The following is a 16,511-nucleotide window of genomic DNA, read 5'->3' as shown; positions in this document are numbered from 1 at the left end:
ATTTTAAGATACTTAAACAATGTCCTAAAACACTTGTTAGTATTTCTCGTTAAAAAGTAAGTATTGAAGGTGTTTTTCTTTCATCTCTATCCATAATAGAATGAGACAAATCAATTTAATGTATTCAGTTATGATTCATTGAAAAAATGGTTTGTTCCTTAGTGAACAAGTCCACTCTATTTTTTATATATAAATCATCGAGTCTACTCTACTTCAACCTCATCACTCCCACCTTGTAGTACCTGAATCTATATTTCGTCAACCATTCATGTCATACTCTAGCAAGCATATCAAAATCATGGTCGGAGCTGATAAATTCGGCTCTCCTATCATACCTGCTCTACTCACCCACCTCCATTCCCTCAACATTGAATTTGAATATCTTGGAACCTTCTCATCTTACTATGCTGCAGGCGCCGAGGTTGGTCGCATAGTCTCTCAATCTTCATCATCTTCCTCCCCAGAGATCATCGGCCTTGTTGCATGCGGTACCGGTATCGGCGTCGCCATCTTCGCCAACAAATTCCCTGGCGTGTATGCTTCCACTTGTCTTCATCCTTGGGAAGCTGTTAACACCCGATCCATCAACAATTCAAACGTCCTTGCCCTTTCTGGCAAGTTCACTTCACCTGAAACAGGGATTGAGATTGTCAATGCATGGCTGAACACGCCGTTCAAGTCTCCTTGTCTTGCAAGCGACAACAAACCATGGCCACAGGAGGTTGAGAACCTTCTAGACAGATCACTTGTCGACATGCCAAAAATAGGGAAGAAAAGCTTCTCTATCAAGTGGGATGATAATTTGGATATGGTTTTTGATGAGGATCATGACTCTGCCAAACTTGCAATTGATAAGGAATCAGGCTTAGCCAAATGATTTTATTGACAGTTGCAAAATCTGCTCTCTTTCACATTTGTTGGTCGTTAAAATATTGCAATAAAGTTGTACCAACAAAACAATAATAATAATAATAATAATACAATAAGGGTTTGTGTCATCGATTTCGTGTCTGCTCGTTTTTCTATTATCCACTCATTGTTTTGGCATCTTACAAATTTGGCACGTTAATATTCTTAACGGAAACAAGACAAACACTAAAAAATTTGCATGTATCTTAACTCACCATAAACAACATTGCCCTTCTCCAACCTGTGCATCACTCCGCCGCTACTTCCTCAACATTTGCAAGACTGTCGCCAAAAATAACTGTGTTTCTTCTCTTTCTCACAAGTTCCCCCCTGAACATTACTTATATGTCAGATCCTAACAATGATAGATCATGAGTGTAGTTTGGTGCAATTGTCAAGTGACACATTCTCTCTTTTGATGTGTGTGTTTTTTTTTTCTTCCCAAAATCAAATCTGAATAGTATTCATTGTTTCATTTTAGGGGAGCCTAGTGATATAGAACTCATGGTTTTTAGATTATTACCTATTGAATGAAAATGCTGGTGCATATATGCTTAATAGTTGTTGGATGCATGATGCTAAAATGAAAAGAGGTAGAAGAATAGGAGAAAAATCTCAGTATATAATGGTAAAGAGCAAATTACTGTCAAAGTGTCAAACAGTCAAAGCAATATAAACAGTATAAGCATTACCTTAATAGTTACTCCCTCCGTCCCAAAATATAAGCAAAAATTTGTCAACGAAAGTTAATGTATTTGGTACGAATTTTTAACCAAATACATTAACTTTTGTTGACCAATTTTTGCTTATATTTTGGGACGGAGGGAGTATTTGTCTCTCCTTTTTTTCATAACTACTTTTAAAAATATTAATTTCATTATTGATTGTGATTTGTTGATATTATACAACTTTACAGTGTATACAAATAAATTTTTTAAAATCGAACCAAAAAGTATAAAAAATTATATTGATATTCTTAATATATGATCAAAACTTAAATTAGATATTGGACTCGAATGGTTAATGAGCTTCATTAAAAGATGAATTATTAGGAAGAAGATCAAATTTGATTTTTGGATTGAACAATTCTTGATCACGTTACATACCTTTAGACTCATTCTTATAAGAACCCAAGGGTTAAAACAACAATTTTTTTAAAAAAATTAGATTGAATTTAAATACATCATATTCTTATTCCTCAAAAAAAAAAACATCATATTCTTATAGGAATCAGAGCATTAAGGCATTCCTTAAAAAAAGTATTTCAATATAAATAATTTGAGACATTCCTTTAAAAAATTAAGATATGTATTTTTTTAATTATTGATTTTTTTTTTTAGGGAAAAAAATCAATATTTTATATATTGATTTTTTTAATTATTGATGGTGATATGGATTTTTTATTTTTTGAATTATTGATGGTGATATGGGAAGCATATGGTGAATCACATCACCCTAAATATATCTACTTACTATATTATAAAGATAAATCCCTATGATTTTACCATTTTGCCCTTAAGAGGGGCATTTTGTAATTTCCTATTGATGGGGTGTGGTTTAGTGCCACCTCATCATTTTTAGGGTGCATTTCCCATTTTGCCCCTCACCATTTTTTTTAATTATTTTATAATTTTTATATTTTTAATAACTTTTATAATTTTTATATTTTTAATAACTTTTAACTATTTTCTAATTTTTATTTTTTTAACTATTTTTCAATTTTTTCATCCAAATTCAGTTGCTTCTACATTGCCGTTGTGGGAGATTAAGGTATCGTTTGACCCAACTTTTTTCCAACTTCTCTACATTTTTAAGGAGAAGTTAGGTCAAACATACTATCAATTATTTTAATTTCAATATTGTTTAATCATCACAACCTCGCAAATATTTTTATTCACACTGTCATTTAATGATATCAAATACTTTTATTTCCTTTCTTCAACCTCGCAAATATTTACACACACACAATAACGTTTAGAGTAATATTTTATGTCTGTCTGTCTGTGTTTTTGTTACGCTGATGCATATAATTTTTTTTAGTGTAGCTTGGTTGAGTGCTACCTCACCGATTTTTTTTAACTATTTTCCAATTTTTATATTTTTAAAAACTTTTAACTATTTTCCAATTTTTTTATTTTTAACTATTTTCCAATTTTTTCTCCCAAATTCAGTTGTTTCTACACTGCTGTTATGGGAGATTAAGATATCGTTTGACCCGGTTTTTTTTTTACTTCTCTACATTTTTAAGGAGAAGTTAGGTTAAATACAATATCAATTAAGTACTTACTAGAAAGGAAACTTTTTTTAATGCATAAAATTGAATGGAATGATCTTTGGCCAAAAGTTGTTGAATGTTACTTTAAAAAACTACTTCTCGATAATATATTTCACAAGCACCTCTTTTCAACTCACGCTGGGAACCTTTTCTTTTATTTTTTAATATTATATTTCAATATGTTTTCTTTTCATTTAACTTTATTTTATTTTATTTTTTTGAACCGTTCCATTTAATTTTATTATCTTTTTTTCAAAAGAATTTTATTATCTTTTTATCACTTATATATTTAATTTCAATATTGTTTAATCATCACAACCTCACAAATATTTTTATTCACGCTGTCATTTAATGATACCAAATATTTCTATTTCCTTTTTTAAACCTCGCGAATATACACACACATTAACGTTTAAAGTAATATTTTATGTCCGTTTGTCTGTTTTTTGTTACGCTAATGCATATAACTTTTTTTAGTATTGCTTGGTTGAGTGCTACCTCACCGATTTTTTTTAACTATTTTCCAATTTTCGTATTTTTAAAAACTTTTGACTATTTTCCAATTTTTTTTTTATTTTTAACTATTTTCTAATTTTTTTTCTCCCAAATTCAATTGCTTCTACACTGCCGTTGTGGGAGATTAAGATACCGTTTGACCCGTTTTTTTTTTCTTCAACTTCTCTACATTTTTAAGGAGAAGTTATGCCAAGTACAATATCAATTAAGTACTTGCTATAAAAGGTACTTTTTTTAATGCATAAAATTGAATGGAATGAGCTTTAGCCAAAAGTTGTTGAATGCTACTTCAAAAAACTACTTCTCGACAATTTATTTCACAATCATCTCTCTTCAATTCATGTTGGGAACCTTTATATCGTAACAAACTATGCATATCTTTTTCTTATTCAAATTATATGTAATTATATTAGCGTACATCTTATCCATGTAAATATGCATTAGACTAATATTGCAGTTATTTTCCTGTTTAGCATTTCCCAAACGAGGTGTCAAGAACAATTCTGAAAGGAAAGCGCAAAACAATCACTCTCATTGATGACCAGACACAGAGACAGTATAACTGTCACCTCATTACCGCCGATAGAGCAAACTATGAAAATTACTTGGGTGGACAGTGGTTCAATTTCTGCAGATAACGAGTGATGGAAGAAGGTGGTAAGCTCATCTTTGATCTCGAAAAGTCACAGAAGAACTTGCAAATTCGAGTTGTTCCAAAGTAGATCTTTGTTGTTGAACTATTTAAACTTCTACTATTTTGATGTATCGCTATGGGCTGTAGTCGTAAACTATATTGACTTTGGGATGTCATTTATTCTTTTCATTCTGAAAGGAAAGCGCAAAACAATCACTCTCATTGATGACCAGACACAGAGACAATATAACTGTCACCTCATTACCGCCGATAGAGCAAGCTATGAAAATTACTTGGGTGGGCAGTGGTTCAATTTTTGCAGATAACGAGTGATGAAATAAGGTGGTAAGCTCATCTTTGATCTCAAAAAGTCATAGAAGAACTTGCAAATTCGAGTTGTTCCAAAGTAGATCTTTGTTGTTGAACTATTTGAACTTCTACTATTTTGACGTATGGCTTTGGACAGTAGTCGTAAACTATCTTGACTTTGAGATGTCATTTGTTCTTTTCATTTTGTCTGATGTAAATATTGACAAAAATCCATTTTTGGTTAGTCTATGAAACTTGCAATCCCTTTTATATACCTAACTATTATGTAACGTTAATCTGCACATTGTTGGTTCCTTCATTGGTTCCAATTAGTATCATGTTAATTGTAATGTTGTTTTCCTAATCTCTTGAACAAAATAAAACATGCTCTTTTCCTACAGTAAATCTTTATAATGCTTTGGTAAATGTTTTAGAAATGTACATATATATAACTCCTAATTAACACTGCAATTTGTTTTGTACATAGCACTTCTCAAATGAGATATCAATGACATTTCTAAAAGGAACACGAAAAACAATCACACTCATCGACAAACAAGCTCAAAAAAGGTATAAGTGTCGCTTGATAACGGCAAATAGAGCAAGTTACAAAAAATACTTGGGCGGCCAATGGTTCAAATTTTCCCAAGAACATATGTTAGAGGTAGGTGATAAGTTAATTTTTGATCTAGAGAAGCCACCTAAAAATATGCACGTTCAAGTCGTTTCCAAATAAAGATTTGGTGTTCATGATCCGCACTTTCAACATATCACCTTAACTCTAATCCTAGACTAGATTATCTTCACTCACCGATGCTACTTCTTTGCCTGATTTCATTTGATGTAAATATGGGTATCAATCATTTTTTGGTAACTCTATAACAACAAAACTCTTTTTTATAATTTTGGATACTATGTAAATTCACACATCATTGGTTCCTTTATTGATTCCAATTGTTTTCATCCTAAATATTATGTCAATTCCTAATCCCATACATATTTTATGCTCTCTTAATCAGCCCATACATATTTTATGATGAATCACAATGTTCCGTCGTTTTAACATCTCTTCTTTCGAAGAATTTTTTTATCGAATACGTTATTGAACCCGTGCGAAGCACGGGTTTGTAACTAGTATGTTATTAAAATTAAAAAAAAAAAAAGTAGATATATTATTAAAGGCTTTTGCTAGAAGCCACTCATGAATGTGTCTTTTAGCAACCCACACCTCAAGGTGTGATTTCCACTTTTTAGTTATAACTTTGCTAAAAGACACACCTTCATAAAAATTAGTTGGTGTCTTTTAACAAATGCTCATAGAATAACTTACTAAAAGACACCTTTGTCTTCTAGCAAAACTCATTATTAAAACCCCAATAGACTTCTACCAAAAAAACCCTAATAGACTGTGGTGAATTGTTATACGCTTATTGAACCCAAACCCTTGCTTGTAGCATTCACCATTGGGAAGATGAATTCTTCTTCCGGGCGATCCATTCCCACGGTAGATAGAATCAGTGACTTGCCGGATTCGATACTTTGTCATATTCTCTCCTTTCACCCAACCAAACTTGCTGCAACCACGAGCGTTCTCTCAAAGAGATGGAAACATGTGTGGCTCGCAGTTCTTGTTCTTGACTTTGACCAGGAAACCTTCAACAACTTTGAAAGCTTTTGCAAATTTGTCTGCTTAACCATCAAGTTGCGAGACAAAAAGAATTCAATCCATTCCTTTACCCTCAAATGCGGAGAAGTCAAGATTCTTAACTTCGACATGTCTGATAAAAAGCTTCAAATCAAATTACCTATATGCTTTCTCGGTTATAACAAAACACTTGAAGTTCTTAAGTTGTCAAACACACAAATGAGAGATTTTGATCAAGTGAATTTTCCTCGTCTCAAAATTCTTCAATTGAATGATGTTTTTTTCAAATCTCCTGAAAATATTGTGAAATTTCTATTAGGTTGCCCTATTCTAGAAGATTTGCAAACAGAATTGGGTTTACCTAGTTTGCTCAAAACGATTTCTGATTCTAATGCACATATTTTGCATGAAGAAGAGGTATGAATATCATCCATCCTCCTGAATCATTGTTTAGAGAAATTATGGGACCACGCTATTCCCTCCATTTCAAATCCTTGCTAGTTTTTTTGTATTTATTTTTGTTACAAAATAATCATTGTTTTAGAAATTCAGATATAATTGACCTTTGTTTTTCTAACTATATCCTCATACTATTTATGCTCTTTGCATTGAATATTTTGGTTCAAATATATATATAATTTCTTACTTTACAAGATAAAATCTATTAGATACGAAACGAAGGGATTATACATATCTAATCTTGTATCTCATGCATCTCATGCAGATGTTGTTGACCTCTCACACAAGGCTTCCTATGTTTCACAATTTGACCCACATGAAACTTAGCATTCATACAAGATCATGGGGTTGGGAGTGCAGTTCTTTGCTGGGAATGCTCGCACATTTCCCTAAACTTCAACATTTTAAAATTCAGGTTTGGTTGATGTTTAGAAATATACTATATTTTTCCTTTTTTTAACTCTAATTTCACGTTCTTTAATTCTCAATAACAGAAAATTATGTGAAACTATTGATAGGATTGTGCGACTGCAACACTTTTTTGTAAATGTTGGATAGATCATCCACCCACCACTGTTCCAGAATGTCTTTCATCCCAGCTCAAAACATGCTACATAAGAGGTTATAGAGACACACAATGGTACTTCAGATTTGCAAAATATATTGTGCAGCATTCAAAAGTACTAGAGACCATGACAATTAAGACTTCCTTCCTTGCAAAGAACCAAAAGTTCTTGAGAGCATTATCTTCATGCACAAGGGGCTCTCCAAATTGTAAACTTGTATTTGATTAATGATGATAATTAATTTATGTTATTTGAAGTGTGTAGTGGTTTTTCATGAAAGAATTGGTTTGGGAGTTATATCATAAACCTTTGCTCAGTCTAAATGGACCAATACTTGTAATGGAAGTTTTCCTTTTTATTCTATTGCATGTATGGTGTGTAATTCGGTGATTGATTCTATGAATGCTGGTAAAATGTACAAGTATGATATATCGAGTTTTAGTTGATTGCTTGAAACATGAAAGTGCTTAATTTTTGGTGGGTTGGAGAAGTATTTTGGTGTATGACATCTATGATATATTGATTCTATGAATGCTTGAAACATGAAGTTTAATTTTTACGTAAGCCAAGAAATATTTCTTGAAATTGGACATTCTTAGGAGTTTTGTACTTCCTTTTTCTAATACTGGATGCAAGATCAAGTACATATATGGTGTTGGCCTTGATTTAACACATGAATGCTATGACGCGACTTGTTATATAGGTGGGTGGCTTTGTCACCAAACATTCATTGAACTGTTTCAGAAGCTCATGAATCATTTATTATATCATCACTAAATGTAAGCTTTGATCTCCCCCTGCATTTGTAGGTTCTGTTACATCTTAGGCGTCACAGAATACTTAAACATTTACTTAGGAAAAATATAATAATACAAGGCAGAGACTTTTTTTACTTATCGAATGGTACAGATAAATAAATCAGTTACTTTGTTTGTAGTTTACTCCAAAATTTAGATAAAGTACTCCTTTTCTCATTATCAATGATAATAAGAGGACAAATACTTTACTAGTTATTTTCATAAGACCAGGGCCTTGAGTGGCCTTTTAAGCTAGGAGATCCTTGTTGATTATTATTGATCATTCTTTTGCTTGGTGAATAGCAATCAGAGCTCATGTCCCAATTCTTTCCTATCCTTGTTTTTGGTGTGCTTGTTGATCTTACTTTTGCTTGTGTTGATTTTGTTGCAACCATGTATGTTGGAATTGTGGGAGAGCTTTGAAATGAATGGACTTCTCCCTCTAAATTTTTGCTACCATGGTGTAAATATTTTCTTGTTGATAATATTGGAGAATCGAATCCTTCAACTTCATTTTGTCTCTGAATTTGTCTAAGTTTTAGCTGTCTTCTTCCACAATCTTCCGCTTCTCTACAGTGTGAACTGACAACTGAGTCTAAATCTTCAAGTTCTTTACTCTTAGAATTATGTGTCCACTGCTCCATCCTGTACTTCCATCTTCCATTGTGTCTTTTCGATTCAGCTGATTTCTGAAAGGATTTCTCAGTTAGTATGAAAATTAGAAAGAGTAAAACTAGGCTTAAGAGCTTCTCTTCCTTTGGTTATAGGAGTATAATTCTACTCTCTTTCCTAAATAAGTGAGAACCTGAATAAGTGAAAATTGCGAAGAGTAAAACTAGGCTTACGAGCTTCGTACCCTATGGTTATACGGGTATTCTTTTACTCTTTCTTTCCTAATAATAGCTTCTTTCTTGCTTATACTAGAGGAATCTACCTCTGTCTTCAATAAAATGTTGTTATCCTGCTTTCTTTCACTGTTTGAGTCCATCTGAAAAATATGAAAACTATGTTACATTTTAGTACAAAGTATTGTCAAATAAATGCTATTGCAGCGCCACAGCGTACTGAAATTTGAAAACCACTAATTTCCATGATTTGCGATTAACAACACTGACTGTAGTGAAAACTAATGATCTACTGAAAGTTGTTAGGCCCACCCTTATGATCTTGTCTCTTGAACCTTGTATCTTTTCATGCTCACCACAATTCAACTTTCTTTCAACCATTTGGAGTTTCCTTGAAATGACCTGTGACTGGATACTCACAATGGACTGCAAACACTTAAGAGTACTCATAGCTTGCCGTCTTACACCTCTGCCACGAATGATAGCTTGAAGCTTCACTATTCCCTTCAATGCCTTCAAAGCTTTCCTTGCCTGAAATATCTCACCGATCATTGAATAAGAGGACTTGATCAACTATTTATTACCTTAAGTTTCTCGTATATTTTCTCCCAATCTTCCATATTTCTTTTCTTTTTTGTATTAATTTTGTGAAATTTGCATATAAATTCTAGTATGTGTTTCTAAGTTCGCCTTCAATTTGTGTTTGTCACAAAAATAACTGAGCATTTAGCAGAAGAAGAGGAAAAATGTGAAAGTGAATACAAAACTCACTATGTAGCCTCTAAATGTTGTTTGAATTTTGATAGCTGAAGATTCTTCAATCTCTAACTTGTAGTTGTGTGTTAATTGAGAAGCATTATGCTTAGTTTGAACAAGCTTAACTTCTTCTGGTTTTCCTTTACATTGATAAGCAGATTGGAACCTAACAACTTCAACTGCAACCTGAGCAGCAGTAAAAGCAGCTTCAGCAGCTGCAGCTGAGGCAATAGCAACTGTTAAAGCATGCTTGTTGTGTTCCTCAGGTTCACATAATCTTGTTTCTTTTAATGGTGGCGGTGCTTCAATTGAAGGAAATCTCTTGTTCTTTAGCCTCCCAAATAAACACTTCTTTCTTTTCTCCTTCTGAAAACATGTTATCGTCTCGTCAACACCACAATCTAACTTAACAAAATAGTGCATGTTTGGAATCGCAGTGTAGCTTTTGACAAAATCACTGTGACACACTGCATTTCTGCCAAACTCACAGCCAAAACAAACACGAAGTCAAAGAAACATAAGTACATAACACTTACCTTCTCTTGAGTGGAATGATTTTCCCTTGTAAAGAGCCTCTTTACCATCCTAAACCAACCCTTCTTGGCCATTTAGGAATATCACACAGACTAACTTCAGTTTCTGTTATCTGAAAAATTGCTCATTGGAATCCTCTCTTTTTCTGCGTAAATTACAAATATATTTATGTGAAAAAAATAGAAGGTTTCAACTCACAATTTGGTTTGCAAATAGACATTTAACTGATTTAAGTAATGGTTAGGTGCAAACTTAAACGTTAGACTTGTCTGAAAAAGGAAGAACAATTTGCTGAACTTGCCATAGAAATAATAGCTACTTATAGGCACAAGTAGTCATTGCAAAGACCAAAAACATGCACGTTATGAGAACTTTACTCTTACCAGTAATTTTAATAGTGCACACAGTTCAAAGAATTTAAAAAATGATGCATGTGATGTAGATTGAGTGAGATCCAACATCCAAAATTGATTACCTATCCTATCCATCATATGGAATTTCCATAAACTCTTTTAAAAAGAAAAAGAATAATAGTTATGAGACCTAGGTGCTTTGAAAAAAGCATAGTGATGATGTCAGTAATATCATATGGGGTTGCTTTGAAATCAACAAACATTCTTTAGTGTAGCATCTGACACCCAAGAATGTTGAACTTTAGTTAGTTTTTAGTTACTACAATGTGCATATATATATATATATATATATATATATATATATATATATATCAAGATATACTGCATGATGAACTTTTTCTTTTCAATGTGTGGGTCTTCAGGAGCATGAAAGAAAGAGACTCACTTTGTTTTCATTTTAAAAGAGCATCTAATGGACCCTTCTATTAGAGCATTCACAATGGATTTACCCTTTTGGGACTTAAGTTGGTCCTACATGTACATATCATTTATTTTATTTGGGAAATGTTAACCGGTGCCCCCGGGGCACGGGGTTAAGAAAACAAATATAGTAACATCGCGTTGGAACTTGTGCAATCAACTAATTAAAAGTTTAAAAAATATTGGCTAAAGTGCAACTTTGGCCCCCTGTCTTTCAAAAAGTTGTGATTTTGGCCCCCTAAATTTGAAAACTACAATTTTGGTCCCCTATGTTTTAGCCCCTTTGCATATTTGGTCCTTTTGGTCAATTTTGACCGGTCAACGCCCATGTGGCATGCCACATGGGTAATTATTAAATTAAAAATAAATAAAAAATCATTTTTTAATTAAATAAATGAAAAATCTAATTAAAAACATTTAAAAAATCAGGAAAATTGAAAAATTAATAAAAAAATTGAAAAAAATTCTGAAAATATTAAAAAATTCTGGAAAAATGAAAAATTAAGAAATGTATAAAAAAAATTCTGGAAAATTGAAAATTAATAAAAATGAAAAAATATGGAAAAAATTTAAAAATTCTAGAAAAATAAAAAAATCTGAAAAAATACGAAAAAAATTTAAAAATTCTAGAAAATTAATAAAAATAAAAAATGATTAAAAAATAAAATAATCTAATACAATGAAAAATAATGAAAAATTCTGAAAAAAATAAAAAAGATTAAAAAATTTTGGAAAAATGAAAAATTAATAAAAAAATTTCAAAATTTTCAAAAAAATTAAAAAGATTAATCATGTGTATTTATAAACCGAGCTTAGGTTTTTTCAGTGTATTTATTTCCAAAAAAATTTCAGTGTATTTTTGTGTATTTATAAACCGAGAATAAGGGAAAAAATATGTGTATTTATAAACCGAGCTTAGGTTTTTTGTTTATTTTTCGAAATTTCAAAATTTTCATTAGTATTTTTTCCTGGAATTTTTGTGTATTTATAAACCAGGAATTTTTGTGTATTTATACACTGAAAAAACCTAAGCTCGACATATATACTAATGAAAATTTCGAAATTTCGAAAAATACTAATGAAAATTCTAATTAAAATTTTAATGGAAATTTTGAAATTCTAATTAAAATTAGAAACGTGCCGAAATTCAAATTAAAATTCTAATTAAAATTTTTCATTAGTATTTTTCGAAATTTCAAAATTTTCATTAGTATATATGCCGAGCTTAGGTTTTTTCAGTGTATAAATACACAAAAATTCCCGGTTTATAAATACACAAAAATTCCCGGAAAAATTACTAAAGAAAATTTCGAAATTTCAAAAAATACACAAAAAACCTAAGCGCGGTTTATAAATTCACATATTTTTTCCCTTATTCTCAGTTTATAAATACACAAAAATACACTGAATTTTTTTTGGAAATAAATACACTGAAAAAACCTAAGCTTGGTTTATAAATACACATGATTAATCTTTTTAATTTTTTCGAAAATTTTGAAATTTTTTAATATTTTTTTCAATTTTTTTATTAATTTTTCATTTCTTTAAATTTTTTAATCTTTTTTATTTTTTCAGAATTTTTCATTATTTTTCATTTTATTAGATTATTTTATTTTTTAATCATTTTTTATTTTTATTAATTTTTCGAGAATTTTTAAATTTTTTCAGATTTTTTTATTTTTCTAGAATTTTTAAATTTTTTCCATATTTTTTCATTTTTATTAATTTTCAATTTTCCAGAATTTTTTTCAATTTTTTTATTAATTTTTCATTTTTCCAGAATATTTTAATATTTTCAGAATTTTTTTCAATTTTTTTATTAATATTTCAATTTTCCTGATTTTTTTAATGTTTTTAATTAGATTTTTCATTTATTTAATTAAAAAATGATTTTTTATTTATTTTTAATTTAATAATTACCCATGTGGCATGCCACATGGGCGTTGACCGGTCAAAATTGACCAAAAGGACCAAATATGCAAAGGGGCTAAAACATAGGGGACCAAAATTGTAGTTTTCAAACTTAGGGGGCCAAAATCGCAACTTTTTGAAAGATAGGGGGCCAAAGTTGCACTTTAGCCAAAAATATTACTTTTAATTTGAAACTTTCTTTTTTTGGGTTCCTTAACCAGTGCCCCGGGGCACTGGTTAACAAGACCCAAAATTTATAACTATTATACCTTTTCTTCTTTGAATGACTATTTGTTTAATAAATTATGTGTGAACGAGCTCTTGGTAGTACCAGACATTGTGTTCACATTAAAATTTTGTTACGTTACTTGCGTATAATTGATTCTTTAGTTACTAGAGAGGTTTTGAATTTGTTCTTGGTTTTATTTGGCAATGGACCATATTTTTTACTTTCTCCAACAGATAATCATTGGGGATGACTAGTAGTTGTAGTTTTCATCTTGTTGTGAATTTAGAGCATTATGATGATCCATGGTTGCGTTATGATATTTTCCCTTAAGGTAAGTTGTAATGCTTTGATTAGGGGTCATATAACTAAATGATTCAAGAGCAAAATGAAATATAACGTTGTTCTAACCCTCAGAGTATCGGTGATTGCTTGGGATATTACCTCCTCCTCTGTTGTTTACAATGACAACAAATGGTTGATTCTTCGGGTTCTAAATTGTCATGTCAATACCTCTAATTGTGGTGTCTTATGTGTAGAGTGTTGTTCTGTTCAAATACACACAATTCAAACTAAGCTAAATTCAAATACACACTTCTCATACAAGTGCTGCGGGAAAACTAAGATTAATAGGGTTAGTTAGAGCAAAAAATTGGTCTGCATCAAAAATCTTGTGAAAGAACAAGATTATTAAGGAGAGAGACATGTAATTGTAATAATAAATTTTTGTTGATTATAATAGAATGGTTGAAGCAGCAGTACCATAACATAATAGAAGAGAACAAACTTAAGTTATGGTCTCACTAAGTTTCTAACTTAGTGAGACCAGCCATGAAAATACAGCTGCTGCTGGAGTTTTTCACCCGCTGCGCTGTCTCACTATGGAACACAGTCAAATATTTGCAGCCACCCTTTGGAGCTTATGGAAACACAGGAACTTAAAGGTTTGGGGGAGAACAAGAATGAGCCGTGTGCCATGACTGTTGATAGAGCGTGCGTTATGATTGAAGAATCGCAACACGTAAATGTTACCCGAACTGATCCCAACCAGCAAGGCACGCATGTGCAGCTACCGGGTAGTATTTCGCAGCAGACTGGTGCGCAATTGCAGTCTTCCTCTATGGCTTCAGTGGCTCCTGTGCACTGGCTGCGTCGTCCTCGAGGACGTCTCAAATGCAACGTGGATGCAGGTTTTTCGGTAGCTACGAACAGAACCAGCATAAGCATATGTGTGAGAGATGACGACGGTGCTTTTGTGCTCGCCAAAACTATAAGCTTTGATGTTGTTCATTCGGTTCATGTTGGCGAAGCTTTGGGTTTGTACCATGCTTTGGAATGGTTAAGTGATATGCAATTCGATAATGTTGACTTTGAGACAGATTGTAAAACTACTTGTGATGCTTTCCATTCTCATAAAGATGACGTCTCCGAATTCGGACATATCATTTCGGCTTGTCAATCTCTCTTCACCAATCACTTCACAAACTCACGGGTTGAATTTATTAGGCGACAAGTAAATGTGGTTGCTCACTTGCTTGCATGAAAAGCCACATTATTAGCTAGTCCCGTTATTTATTTGAATACCCTGCGTTGTATTAACAATGTGGTCTTTAATGAAATGTTATAAGCATTTTTTCTTCAAAAAAAAGTTAGGAACTTAATTACCTAGTTAAGGGAAATCACAATTTTTTTGCTAACAAAACTCATTTAATTTCATTCATCAAAATAGAAGAAATGCAAGATGGAATCAAATCAAAGACTTTGTGATGAGCATACAATTTTGGCACACTTACTAGGCTATGAGCGACACAATTTGTTTGTCTTCGAACAAAACTTATCTTAGTTTGGAAAATGACACCAAAGTGATCTACATGGAGACATAATATTACCAAATTCCGACAAATTATTGGACCTATCAACTATGCTATCAACCACTAGCTTACAATCTAGCTCAACTTACACCTTCGATAATCTCAATTGATCAAACCATGAGATGGCATCGGACAAGCCCATTGCCTCTGCTTCTAACGGAGAAGGAAAGTTGTCGTACCATTTTGTTGAAGCTTTTACAAAATGGACACGAGAATTTTGAATACACATACCAATACTAAAGCACCATTGATCACCAAACAAAGTTGCATCCACATTACCTTTAACATAGTCTTCCGCTGGTGGCTGCCAAACTGGATTCGGCTGCTGCACTTGTTGTGCACCTCGAACATCATTCGTACGAACATGATTCCATAGGAAAAGGGCCTCGTGCGTTAGCTGGACAACAACATTAACTTCATTCAGTTCTCCTCCACTCCAGACTTTGTCATTTCGTCATCTCCACAAGCACCACAACATCATCACAATGGCATGGCAAACATTATTTGACAACCTGCATAATAAAGAGAAAATGCAAGCTCCAAAATTTGTGGCTGAAGCAAAAGCATCTCTGAACAACATGTATCTTTTACCAATAATATAACAAATTTAATAAAAAATTCATATCTTTTTCAACAACACCAACAATATAACATTATCAAAAACAAATTTGTTTAAGAGTATACCTGTAATAATGAAAATTCCTCCAAAAAAATTATGTTTTCCATTTATATATTGTTATAGATTATTAAAAATCACACACGAAATCGTAAAAAAAATGAATGATTAAATGATTGTTTCATTATTTATATTGAAAGTAATATTTTTATTAAAACAATTACGATATATATATCCTATCAAAAAAAATTACGATATATATATATATTTTGAAAGGATTTTTTTTTGACAAGATTTTGAAAGGATATATATATATATATATATATATATATATATATATATATATATATATATATATGCGCGTGTACGTGTGTGTTCTATATACTGCTTACACTACTCAAAGTTTCTAGGTTGACCGTAATGAAGAAACCTATCATTCACTTTTAGACCTAGTACCACCAATTAATCATTTCTTCTTCTTTTTTTCAATTCTTATTTTGTACCTTACTTTTATACCTACTCAAATCCTCACTCACGCTCTCTCCGTTCTCCCTCCCAACCGCCATCTCTCTCCAACACAAATCTAATTGTTTTTGAAAATGATGATGAAGGTGGGATTCATACCTATTCCGATTGACTTATGATCTACTTTTATTTCATTGGATGAAATTTCATACTCTTTAAGATCATTTATAGTTGTCGCATCTCCATTTTTCTCATAAGTTCTTCTTTTATGCTATGGTTATTTCGTTGGATGAAATTTCATACTCTTTAAGATCATTTATAGTTGTCGCATCTCCAGTTTTCTC

At 31.8% G+C, this 16,511-nt stretch overlaps 2 protein-coding genes and 1 pseudogene across 2 annotated transcripts; 2 read left to right on the top strand and 1 right to left on the bottom strand.

Annotated features, from left to right (window-relative positions):
- The first annotated feature begins 213 nt into the window (after nt 1–213).
- On the top strand, nt 214–998 carry LOC146911503 (DNA damage-repair/toleration protein DRT102 pseudogene; annotated as a pseudogene).
- Nucleotides 999–6,114: 5,116 nt separating this feature from the next.
- On the top strand, nt 6,115–7,674 carry LOC146911502 (putative FBD-associated F-box protein At5g56820). Its single transcript, XM_085726957.1, has 3 exons — nt 6,115–6,705; nt 7,013–7,162; nt 7,266–7,674. The coding sequence occupies exons 1-3, from the start codon at nt 6,115–6,117 to the stop codon at nt 7,539–7,541; spliced, it is 1,017 nt and encodes a 338-aa protein (XP_085583083.1). The 3' UTR covers nt 7,542–7,674.
- Nucleotides 7,675–8,142: 468 nt separating this feature from the next.
- On the bottom strand, nt 8,143–10,704 carry LOC146911501 (protein IQ-DOMAIN 11-like). The gene is made up of 5 exons (XM_085726956.1): nt 10,248–10,704; nt 9,727–10,077; nt 9,268–9,486; nt 8,967–9,098; nt 8,143–8,799 (listed from the first exon to the last, which is right to left on the bottom strand). The coding sequence occupies exons 1-5, from the start codon at nt 10,317–10,319 to the stop codon at nt 8,320–8,322; spliced, it is 1,254 nt and encodes a 417-aa protein (XP_085583082.1). The 5' UTR covers nt 10,320–10,704; the 3' UTR covers nt 8,143–8,319.
- Nucleotides 10,705–16,511: the final 5,807 nt, after the last annotated feature.

Source organism: Medicago sativa, chromosome 7 (genome assembly GCF_051527215.1).
Source record: "Medicago sativa cultivar Bolivia chromosome 7, Bolivia_mono, whole genome shotgun sequence".
In the NCBI taxonomy this organism is placed as follows: Eukaryota; Viridiplantae; Streptophyta; class Magnoliopsida; order Fabales; family Fabaceae; genus Medicago; species Medicago sativa.
Note: the sequence above shows the minus strand (reverse complement) of the source record. Positions and strands in the feature narration are given on the sequence as shown.